The sequence below is a fragment of the Corvus moneduloides genome, chromosome 20 (assembly GCF_009650955.1).
Source record: "Corvus moneduloides isolate bCorMon1 chromosome 20, bCorMon1.pri, whole genome shotgun sequence".
NCBI lineage: Eukaryota > Metazoa > Chordata > Aves > Passeriformes > Corvidae > Corvus > Corvus moneduloides.
Window position 1 is genome coordinate 3,648,592 of NC_045495.1, and position 12,146 is coordinate 3,660,737.

The 12,146-nt window shown below is 44.3% G+C and overlaps 1 protein-coding gene across 4 annotated transcripts in view; it reads right to left on the bottom strand.

The window, feature by feature from the left end:
• Nucleotides 1-1,397: 1,397 nt before the first annotated feature.
• Nucleotides 1,398-12,146, bottom strand: part of SPECC1 (sperm antigen with calponin homology and coiled-coil domains 1) — an 87,881-nt gene continuing 77,132 nt past the window's right edge. For all 4 annotated transcript variants that reach the window (XM_032130009.1, XM_032130008.1, XM_032130006.1 and 1 more), the window contains 3 exons: nucleotides 7,481-7,597; nucleotides 6,892-6,951; nucleotides 1,398-6,244 (listed from right to left, as the gene is read on the bottom strand). In XM_032130009.1, coding sequence (XP_031985900.1) covers nucleotides 6,155-6,244; nucleotides 6,892-6,951; nucleotides 7,481-7,597 — 267 coding nt within the window. In that variant the 3' untranslated portion in view covers nucleotides 1,398-6,154. The remainder of the gene's footprint in view (nucleotides 6,245-6,891; nucleotides 6,952-7,480; nucleotides 7,598-12,146) is intronic.

Genomic DNA, 12,146 nt, shown 5'->3' on the forward strand with positions numbered 1-12,146 from the left:
ATTATTAACCCCTCTGCAAGCCTCAGACAGAACTCTCCCTTCCCAGAAGTGCTCTCCAGGGCCTTGGCAGTGCAATTGCTCTCCAGGACTGAGCTGTGCAGAGATTATTATTTATTAATAAATTATTTTTATTCAGACATATTCGGGTTGCCTGGACCGAACACTCTCACTCATGGTTTGCACTGGACCTGCCCTGGCTGTAGTTTAAATTTGGGTAAGGAAAATGACAAATGTTTTATAACTGAAAAACCCCAAGCAAAGCCATAGTTGCAGCCTCACTTCCCAGGAGTTTGAGCCTGTTGGGAGAATGTTGGGAATGTCCTGACGAATCGCTCACCTGGGGAGTTCCTTTGTCTCCATGATTAGAGCCAGGGAGTGGCTTCCTGTGAGAGAAAGGATGAGCTGCCCGAGGAGCCAAAAGTTACAGCACATCAAGGTGGAACAAGGGTTTGAACTGCTATAAAGTCTTTTTTTTTAAACCGATAGAAGTGACAACACGGAGTTTTGCACAGCAGGTGTGCAGCTGTCTGCGTGGAGCAGGTTAAGAAAGGCATTTACTCCCACGCTAATTCTCTCAATCCTGTTACTTTCTCTTTAACCAGCTTAAACTCTTGCTGAGGGGGTGAGGATGAAGCCTCGGTCATTGCTGTGTACTTAAGAGGGGACAGCAGTTCAGTTTCTGGAGATGTGAATGATGTTTACCCACGCTGGCATTTTACGGCTTCATTTTCTTCCTGTTATGCTCAATAAAACCAGTGACTGCCCCATCATCTGCCCCTCCTGGGTGACATTTACTCCAGGGTCCCACTCCATTCCAGTATCAAACTCTGAATAATTCTGTGAGGCTTCAGCCACCTGGTTCTGACCTTTGCAGCCCATCTGGAAGACTCTTTTATTTTACTCACATTGCTTATGCTCCTCTTCCATCTGTTCTGGCTTCCATCTTTCACCAGTCAGGAAGGGAATTACTCTTTCCACGCCAATCCATGTTCTCCAAGCATCAGGAGTCACAAAAGCACACTGAGCCACAAAGCAGCCCTGATCTTGTAATCTCACCCCACCTACAACCACCCACGAATCACCCTGGGAAAATACTGGCCTCGGCTTTTGTGTTCAGTCTCTCTTGCTGAACCAAACCTATCCATGGATATCACTCACAGATAATCTCCACAGACAATCCATCTTTCCCAACAAATGAATCAAAGCACCAGGAGCGTATTCTGAAAAGAGACAGCAGAGCCTGGGAGCATCATTTAATGCCCAGCACTAAAAAATCTCACCTTCCACTAGACCAGATTGCTCAGGGCCCCATCCAAACTGGCCTTGAACACTTCCAGGGATAGGAGATACCTACATACAATACAAAATCCAAAGTAACAGAAACATTTCAACAAACCTCAGAAACAGAAAAAGATTTATTAGAAATATTACACAGATTTTTGCATCATACATTTTAATAATGTTAATATTTAAATATTAGCATGTCCAAATCTGCAATGCTTAGTATGTACATTCTAATGTGCTCTTTGTATAAATTAGGTTACGATGTAACATCTGTACCCAACAGGGAAAGCTAAAACTGTCAGAGGTGATCATCCCATATGACAAACTCAAGCCTGGACCAACAGTCAATAAAAACATTGTGTCCAGCACTGACCAATGGGACTTGGCACACGTGCAAGTCAAAAATGGAGAGATCATCAGCTGAGAAAAAAAAGTTACTTGCAGTTCAGTGAGAAGCTGGTTCTGCACCGTGTCGGTGAGCGAGCGTCGATGGCACTGGGGTTGGTACAAACCAACACAGCTGAGCATAGTAAAACTTATTGCTGGGTTTAAAAATGTCTTAATGCTCCATGCCCTGAGTCTTTTTAGGCAAAAGCCCTCTTGTGACAGGAAAATGCATAATCTCATCCCATACAGACCCTGCCTGTGATCAGATGCACAAGGCTCAGCTTTGCCAAGAGCTGGCCTAGTCAGATCCTTGCTGCTGGTACCCCCAGCACAGCAGGACGAGGGAGGTACGGACAAACCAACAAGCCCAGGCTTGTGTGGTCATTGCCAAGGAAGGGGGAACGTCAGGGAAGCAAAAAGGTGGATTTTTGAAGAGTTCCAGGTCAGGAATCAAACTGGGAAGAACCAGTCATTCTGCCTGCATGTGCTTGGTTCAGACAGAAAGCTTGCACAGAACTCACTGCACGTACAAAACAAGAGAGAAAACCTGAAAAAACCGACTTCGAATAACAAAAAGAAAACTGCCAAAACTCAAAGGGACCCTGCATAAGCCCAAAATCCCTCTGCTCAGCATGGCTGCCTTGCTGCAGTGCAGGAAGAACCAGGAAGTCTTTGTCCCCTTTGCACTGCCACAGCTGCCACTGGCACAGGAAGGGGAGCCTGGCAAAGGCAGCAAACTCCGTGCTGTGTCCCCTCCTCAGCTTCTGAGACCCCCCCCAGGCTGCACTCGTAGGAGGAATGCCCCTCAAGCTGACAATCCACAAGGACTCTCTGATGTCCTTTGTCTGTCCCCTGTCCCTCTCCTCACACACTGGGCTCTCCCTCAGTCTCACCAGGAACTTTCTGAAACAGCTCCTCAGCCCTTCTAGAAAACCTTCCCACAGGGCTGACTCCGGGCTTGCTCCTCACACCTCTGTACCTTCCCAAGCCATGAAACCATTTGTACCTTCTCTGTCTCACCTGAAATTCCAGGAGCCAGATTGTACCTCCCACACTTGAATTTCCTTTCCTCTCTGACACTACAGTACAACAGTCACACGCTGCCATATCCCTCCATGGAATGTCACTGAAACCCCCTTCCTAACCATTCTTCTCACGTGCTCATCCCAAATCAGCTGTTTGGTTCCCACAGACTCCCCAGGTACACCCAGAGGCAGGTGCAGGTGGTGCCTAGGAGTGACAATTCAGGGAGCAAGGGAAGAGATTTATCTGCCTGCACACCAGGGAAAGATCCATTAATCCTAAGAGGCAAAGTCAGAAAGGATTTAGGCAGTTTAGGCAAACCTACTGCTCAACACCATCCTTGTCATATCATCACATCCAGGACATTTCCAGAGAATTCTCAGAACTTCTATAAAGACTATCCATACACCTTCTTGCTTAACTTAATTGAATTCCCTAGCTTTAAAGGCAGCTTGAACTTTAATTTTGCAGCTCCTATCTGAGATGTTTTACAAGGGCCTGTAGAGTCTCTGAAAACCAGGCCAGTCTGCAGCATTGAGTAGGATAAATTTAAATTCATTTTGAAATTTTAAGGCAGCATGAAAAAAACAATAATGACCTGTGAAAATCCAGGTCTAGAAATGTAACTGTGCAAGGTTTAAAAGGAAGAACCCCCCCCCCCCAATATTGTAACAGTTAAATGAACAAATAAACAATATCCTTAATTTAAAAAAATAATCTGGAAAACCATCTCTCAAAGTATCAGCTTTTTAAAAATGATACATTTTGCAGGTTTGAGGACTGAAAACTAACATTGAAGAAAAGGTAAAACCAAGTATCTTCTTCCCTACTACACCTCTGTGTTCTAACTCCTAGCTAAGTAAAAAATTTAGGAATACACCACTAGAATTGGATAGAATTAGTGTTTGGTCTATGCTTCTGGGGGGCATGGGAGAGCAAGCTGCAAAGAGATGACAGAAACATTGCTTTGCACAAATCATTTGGAAAAAACCCCAACTGCTGGAGCCCACAGAGCAGAGGATGCTGACCCAGGAAGTAACACACAGCCAGTGGACACTGAGCCACACTGGACACCCTTCCAGTGACCACAGGGTTAAGATTCCCTTGTTTTACATCATTCACTCTGACTTTGAGGTGTTTACCAGACCCTGGGAATTAAAAGTGTTTTTCTCATCCCTGCAAGTGCCCGATTCAAAGCTCACTGAGGAATATGGAATTTTCTGTGCTGACTTCACTACAGCTTTGAACTACAGCTCGTTGGGGAGAACTGGGATCCCTGCCAAGGGACACCTCCAGGGAAAAAGAGCTGCTGCATCCATGAGGCAGTGGAGCTCTGCAGTGTAAGTGCCTCAAGGAACTCTGCTCAGCAGAATTCTCCTCTTCCATCTTATCCAGTATTTGAGAACATGGAGAGCAACTCATTCTGGGTTCTCTATGGAGAGCAGAGTGTGCTGAGAAATCCTGGAGAGTGAATCCCATCTAGAAAGGACTCCCCTGCCTGTGGCAGCATTCACAGCTGCTTTCTCACAGTACAGGATGATACCCAGTGTGCAGGGGCACTGTCAGTGCACTCCCCTGTCCATTTTTATCACACAGCCTCTCCAAAGATTGGAACTGGACTTTCCCAGAGGCAATGGAATAGAATATACTTCAGATTAAAACCAAGAGCAAGTGATGATTTTGTCCTCCTCCAGAACAGGCACACACTGCCTTCCTCCAGCATCCTCTCTGTTCAGTGCACTCGCTGGCCGTGGGCTCTACCATCTATTCCTGAATCCTGTATTTTGCTGTGAGAAAGCCAAAGTCTGAAATATGTTGTTTATTAATGAAAGAGCATTACAAAGTAAAATCAAATCAAACAACAAAGCACTATGGGGCGGACAGAGCCTGAATCAGCCACCTGCAAAGCCCCTGAAAGCCTGAAACCAATCTTGTTCTGTGAAAATCTCTTGTTTCCATTTCATGAACCTTTTTCCAGGAGGTAGGAGCAGTGAGCACTAGTATTTTCTGTAAGAGAGAAATGATCCCTAGCTCCCTAGGCCTAATGTCCACAAAGCATCAGGGTTAAACACAGTAACTAAATAGCAACCTTCTTCTACCAGCATGCCCCAAAGAAGCCAGGCAGCCTTTACACGCTCTCCCAGCCCTGCTCCTAGAACAAATCCAGCAGCCTGTTGGATCCTGCCATCCTTGGAGACAAACACAAAAATTAACTTCATCAGGTGAAATAAGAGAAACAGATAATGGACATTTAGCAGTGTCTATCAGACATTTTCCTAAGAGTATTACTGAGGTGGGAAGCCACTCTCTGGCGCCTGATTACAGAGACACAGAGACGGGTTCCAGTTATGCTGTTTGTAATTTGTGGAGTGAAGTTGCAACTTCCATTGGTACTGATATATGACTGTGTTTCTCTGCAGGATAACATCATTTCCAAGCATGTAGCAGTGCCCTACGGATTGTATTTCATGGCCCAGGGCACAGGCTGTCTCTGGATTCCTGCCTCTAGGCACCAATGACATAGCTGTGCTGACTAGACAGGAGCAATACAGAAGGAAGAAGTTACTCCACTCACTCCACAAAAAATATGAGATGTCACTGTACTGCTCACCTGATTACTGGCACCTTCCAAACTAAAGCTATTAAATTGCATTTGCAATGTTCCTGTGATAACTGTGCCTGCACAGTCAGCCGGGAAACTGAGCTCTAGCTTCCCAGAGTAATCAAGTAATGAAGTTGGAGTAATAAACCTATTTTTCCTCATAGAGATTACTTCTGTTTGAGCTGAAATGAAGTCCCAGCACCTAACAGGATCTTTCAGAGTTATTTCACTAACTAGTGATGAACAGAGGGTGGTTTCTGAGTTACAAATGATCCTGTTACCATCCTGCTGGTTATGCTACGAGTAAATTAGTGCAGTTATTGGGTGAGATGTGTGAGAATAACTCAGGCTAAGGTTCTACAACTTAAGTGCATCTGTCAAGGTGTTTTATAAAATATATGGAGGCAAGAAAACAACATGTACTTGGGATGAGTTAAGCATGTTTTGGCAAGAAGAGCATTTTTGTGAACATTTGTATTAATATGAATCTCCCAGCCTCCCTTGAGTGCCAGCATAGTCCACATTGACTTAGAACTTCATTGTGTTGTAGGTCTCCTGTCGAGGCAAACGTTGTTAGCCCAAGGGATCCTCTTCAGAAATATCCCATGTGTGCTTGAAAACGCTTTGCAATTTCCATGTGGGAGTAAACTTACCAATGGATTTGGTTTGCAAAGATGGACAACAGGGAGTTATTTGGTTGCAGTCCCAGATGGAATCAAAACTACGGAAGAGCTTCCTTTCACACTAAGAGCTTGGGCTGGTTGTGGAAGAGGAGCAAGCGGGTTTTTAAAGTGATCGAGTGCATCTGTAGCATTCTTTGTTCTCTTCCCCACTTCTGTCCAGCTCTTGCTCTGCAGCTCAGGTCTCGAAGTACTTGTAAATCTGGGCCACGTACTGCATCACGCTCTGCCAGTCGGGCCGGTCCGTGTACATCATCTCGCTGAGCTCCTGCACAGACACAGCACCACGCTCAGGCAACCCCATCACGGCTCCTCTGAGAGCAGCTGAGCCCACTGAACTCTTCTGTTTCTACTCCAGAGCCCTCTAAAGCCATGTACTTAAAGGGCCATTGGAATGATCCACTGGTCAAGTGCAATTCTGGAATTTGTTAATGCATTCTACAATCTAAAAGACTTCTGCCCTCTGCAAAGATCACTTCTCTATGTAACTTCATTTAAGTTGCTGCTTCTTTGCTTTTGTATCTAGCTCATGAACCCCATAAGAGTTTTCCCTTCATATTAAACTTCTCTCTCCCTTGTCATACAGTTAATTTTGGAAAAGGTTTTTTTGAACAGTTCAACAAACAAATTATCTTTCTGTTTCTTAAAGCACTAAAACAAGAGAAGGACATAATCCATATCCTCATTTTAATACTGGATGACCTTCAGCAGTTCCTTCCAATTATATTAATTCCGTGATTCTACAAACTCTTTCTGGAAGTTCTCCTAACACTGTGAACTTTCTGATGGTGGTGCAGCCTTCCCCAGCACTGTGTGACACTTTGAGGGTAAGGTCACTGATTGGCCACATGGCAGCAAGGAAAGGTGTGGGAATGGTGCATGCAGTAAATGCTCCCTTGCTAAAAGGTTACTCACCAGACTGGGTTTGATGCCCACACTTTCAGCAGCTTGAAATGCCAACAGCAGATTTCTCTTCTGTAGAAATAAAAGTCCAAAAGGATTAATATCAAAGCACTATTCCTGAATCTTTCCTTGCATCTGGTTAATCAGTAAGTTTAAATGAGCAGGGATATTTGAAAACTAAACTACTGGATTCCATACTTGCACACAGACTCTTTTTTGGATTAGTCAGGCACACTCACAAGTTCTTTGTCTTTGAATAGCTCATCTTCTTCTGCCTGGATGACACCCTCTGTTTGTCTTTGACAAAGAGGTTGTTGTGAATCTGATTACAACTGGGAAAAAAACCCACTGAAGTTCTGTCTTTACTATGAGCAAAAGGTTTCTGCAGAGGTGTTAACTAATACAAGGCATTCCTGTACATCATATAATTCTTAATGTAACAGATACTGTCTTTGTGTTTATCTGCAGCAGTCGCTGGACTCAGGCAACTTGTCACTGACTTTTCACCCTGCATTTCTCTCTGGGAGTTCACTGTTGGTTTCCTTCCCCTTTCCATCCACCCTGTTCACTGTGAACTCTGCAAGTGTACAACACAACTCACTTTGTCCTGGCTGTTGAGCTCCTGGTAAGGAATATGTGCAGGCAAATACGTGTGCAGGAGAGCACAGAAGGCCAGCCCGTCACTCCAGCTGCTGCTGAAGTTGGTAATATCAATATTCTGTAAGAGAAAACATGAGCCACCCTTGAACAGCGCTACACAACAAAAAAAAAAATTCTCCAAACAATAGTTTTTATGCAGCCATGGAAAAAAACCCCCGAGCTGAGCTAGAAACATCTGTGGTGACCACCACTGCCAGCTCCAAAAGGAAGGAGGTGAAGAAGAAAAATTTGGAAAGAAATAGTCTGTTAGAGTTGGGAGTTTATATGGACAAAAAATACATTCCTCCCCTTCTTTCTAGACACTTGGATTGTTCTTTGCCAGTCACATCTCTTACTACAAAGCTGCACTCAGGTGCACAGAGCAAGCCCAGTTTCCCTGCCCGTGACAGCTGAGGTCCAGAACCATGGGGGTTACAGTGACTACAGAAACAGAAAACGCTATTTTAAAGTCAGCCCATCTGCAGAGAACTCCTTTAAAACACAAGATATTTCTGGGGGTACAGACTGCACTCGGGGTTCTTCCCTGGGATGCTCTCATGGGGCACAGCTGCAGTTAAAACAGGCCCGTGGCCCAGTCCTGCTCCTGTGAACAAGGTGACCTTTCTGATGCTCCTGTTTGCCCTGACTGGCCACACCAGCACACTAAGGAATTCCCATGGCCCAGTCTCACTGCTGGAGTAGCAGCTTTAGTTCCAAATGCCAGCTAAAAATGAAACAGTGAACTGACACAGCTCAGAAGAGCAAGAGCTGCTGGAGCAGGGAGGCTCCGGGACACGATGGAGCTGCACCATCTCCCACACTACAGCAGGTGTGCAGTCACCTCCAACCCTTCTCAGCAGCCACATCCTCCTGTCTGCTCAGCTTCCGTTCACACCCCCTGCCCCTCCATTTTCTTTATGTAGCTATTTCCTGGTTTCTTTCAAGACTCCTCCAAAGACAAGGCTTTTACTGCATCTCCCATACAACAGCTGATGCAGACACACTGAAGCCCAGACAGGAATTATTTCAGCATGTGCTCCTCGCTTCTAATGCCTCCCTGATTAATTGTCCAACCTGGACTTGATCCAGTCAGACAGGATTTCAAATTAGTAATAAATGTCCAAAACCAAACATGACTCAAATTGAAGCAGTACAGAATATTTCAGGTTACAATACTCTGGCTGTAATAAACGTACAACTCTAATGGGCTCAGAAAGCTGCTGACATCCCCACACTGCACCAGCCACCATGCTGTACTGGGCTCTGTTAACATCTGTCAGTGGAGATAATACAAAAATGAGGCACTGGCTTGAACACCATCACAAGAAAAAAAAAAAATTTGCTCTGAAGCTGCTTTGGCACTGCCTGTTCCATAAAGCTGCACCATGGAAGCCCATCTTTGTTGTGTATGGAATTGGCTGAAGCTGGATTATTCTGCTTTCTTGAAGTTTCAGACAAACAAGTTCCTTTCTATTTATCAATCTGCAGTTAGTGGGAAAGGATTGACTGCCAAGTTACAGAAGTGTTTTTACTGAGGCCAGTATGTTTTATCAGCAAATAGCCTATCATCAAATGCCAGTATTCTCATTTTATATTGTAGGATAGAAATGGAAAATGGAGGTTGTTCCTCCCCTCTGCCAAAGGCCATGGAAACAGGAACAAACAGAGACTTAGTTAAGCAACAGGACTAGACAAAAAGGCAAGGCTTGTTTGTGCGGGAACGTTTTATCTATCCTCATTTTCACGATGCTATTAGGGGACATGTGAGATACAAAACTGCTCCTTCACACAGCGTTTCACTATCCCAGCATCAGTTTAATAATTTTACTTACCTTTGTAATTTTAAATCCACCTGAAACTCTTCTCCTCTTCCCAAATCACAGTATCTACAAAGTGTTAATGTCTACGAAAGTCAGAACTAGGTCCAAAAATCCTCACCTCCCCAACAGCATTGTACAGACAGTCATCCTCAGAAACTTTTGTAGCTAAGTCTTACAAACAAGCAAAAGTTCAAGGATGGAGTTCTGCAGACCATATCTGAACCACAGATGAAATCTGCTGCAAAGTGGTTTGCCATAATCAACAGCCAAAACGAACTCAAATCTGAATTTTTGTCCTAAATGCAAACCCAAAACAAACGTTCAAAGGTTCAGCTCAACTGTTCAGTTCACAGTACAACAAAAAATACCTAGGCATACTCAAGCCCTCTTAGTTCCATTTTTACATCTAGCAAGAATCAATGAATTTTGTTTTTTGGGTTTTTTTTTCTCTAAACAAAGGCATTTTCATTTCATACACAGTATAAACCCCTCTCCCTGGCACTTCACCTTGGCTTCTTAGATACTTTTTGGTTTGGGATATAAGGACATGGTAAATGCAAAGTGATCTGCGTTTTGCTACACTGCAGCTTTATTTGTAATACCTCCCCACTCCACCACACCAAGAGGAATTAAGTCAAAATAGAGCCAACTCTGATTTCTCGGAAGATCTCTGGCTCCCCTGAAGCCATTAAAAAAAAAAAGGAAAACAATTTAGGGAATGAACACCTCGGAAACTATTCCCTTCTCTTGATTACTTTGGCAGTGGAACTCGTCTCAGTCCTGCTGCCACACCTCTCTCCCTATTCCTCAACACAGTCCCAGAATATATGGGAGCTATTTGTGTCCACGCTGGTTGTTAATGCACAAGCCCAAGCTGCAGGAGGGTGATTTCTGTGTCCCAGTGTGCTCACAGCAGAACCCCTACTCCAAGCTCTGAAAAACGACACGTGGCTTCCCATGAGACACCCAGAAAGGATGGCACCACTCAGGAGGAAGATGCACCATCAGAACGAGTGCAGGGAGAAATGGGAAAATGGAGTAGGGATTCAGATCAAACTGAGTTGCAGCATTCACCAGGAAGGGGAGAAAAATTTGCTGTCATATGGCTACAGTACATCCTGTGGTCACTGGTACCCCAGGGTCTGTCCTCAGCACACCTGCAGTGTCACCAATCAGTGAAAACACTTGATTCTCTTCAAGCTCACAAGTGAACTCCTCTACATGCACTGGGAATGTTCAGAGACTGGAATCTGGAAGCACGGCTCCAAAGTGCCCAGTACGGTTTGTTTCTAGGAACATAAACTAAATTTAAAAAAGAATATCCAGGCAATGTTGTTTAGACAACAAATGTACAATCTAGGATATTAGTGTCAGGTCAAGCCTAAAAGACACAAAACACCTGGAAGTGATTGACCTTAGCCCCCCATCCCGGGAACAGGACCTTTGCCTGCAGATAACAGAGCCCTCAGAGAGCCATGGTAAAGATACCCAGGGAAATCTGTGTGACCTGTTCTCATTAAAAACAATTCCTTGTTTGTCTGAGAAAAAAAACCACCACCCCATTAGATTTCACTCGATCTTTGACTCCAAGCAAAAAGCAACAGTGACATCATGCACTCCTCATTACAGTCTGAGTACGTTACAATCCTGACACAAGATATTCCCACTATGCACATGTTACTGTGCCCACAGCAATGGCTCTCTGAGTCATAATTTTCTCCCTGAGACTCAAAATTATCAATTACAGACATGAATCAGCTTGAAGCTGGCCTGGAACTCTGTGGAAGAAAGCCTCCAATAAATATGACTTGAGCATCATTATTCCCACCCTCCCCTCAGCATCCACCATCCCCTCCTGCCTCTCCCAAGTCACTGGTATGGAATAGCACACCAGGAACCCGCCAGGGTGGCTGATCATGGACGTTCAGCCCATGCAGAATATAAACTTAAATACTTTAAAATAAGTATGTTGAATAAATAAAAGGGCATTGCCTTGTTTTTAATAGCAGCTCTCCCTCAAGTGGCTCAGCTTCCTGCTGTCCCTCCAGCTCATCAAAACCCAGACCCCACAACTCCTCTTGAACAGCTCAGTATTTTTAAGTGGATATATTTAAACACGTCTGAACAGGAGCCACAGCTCTGCACATCTGACCTCTCTAATGCAAAATGGATCAAGGTACCTTGAAAGGCAACTTCCAAAGAGGACCCAAACCTACCCATCTTTAACAACAGCTGCACGAAACTGCAGATCTGATTTATTACACCCTAACTGGCTGGGGCCATGTTAATAGGGCTCAGCCAAAGAGGTTCTATTCATAGGAATCTTCAGGCTCTGAGTAGAAAAGTTCTCAACACTTCCTGAGAAACAACATGAGGGAAGGATGGCTCCTTTTAGCATGACCGAGCCTTCTGAACAAACAAAACACTCTTGTTCATCAGAAATGCTTCAGCAAAGATACGAAACATCTGGGCAATCTACTGGAAATATGGGTGAATGAGAAGTGTGGTCAGGTCTGGTTAACAGGGAGGAAAGGCATGAATGCCTGAAATTAAAGGCTGCCTGGATTCTTGTGTAATTGCAGGCTGCACCCAGATGACAATTGCACACAGCTCTTCTCAATGGGGAGCTGCAAGTCTGAAGTGATTTGCATATCACACTGAGTCCATCTAATGCCAGGAACCTTTCTGAATTCTCTTACCAATCTTTTTCTTTGAAATGGAATACAGGATAAAGTAATGCCTTTTGATTAAAAGAAATCAAAACAGCAGTGCTGTGTTTTGTATGGAGATTAAGTGGGTAGCCAAGAC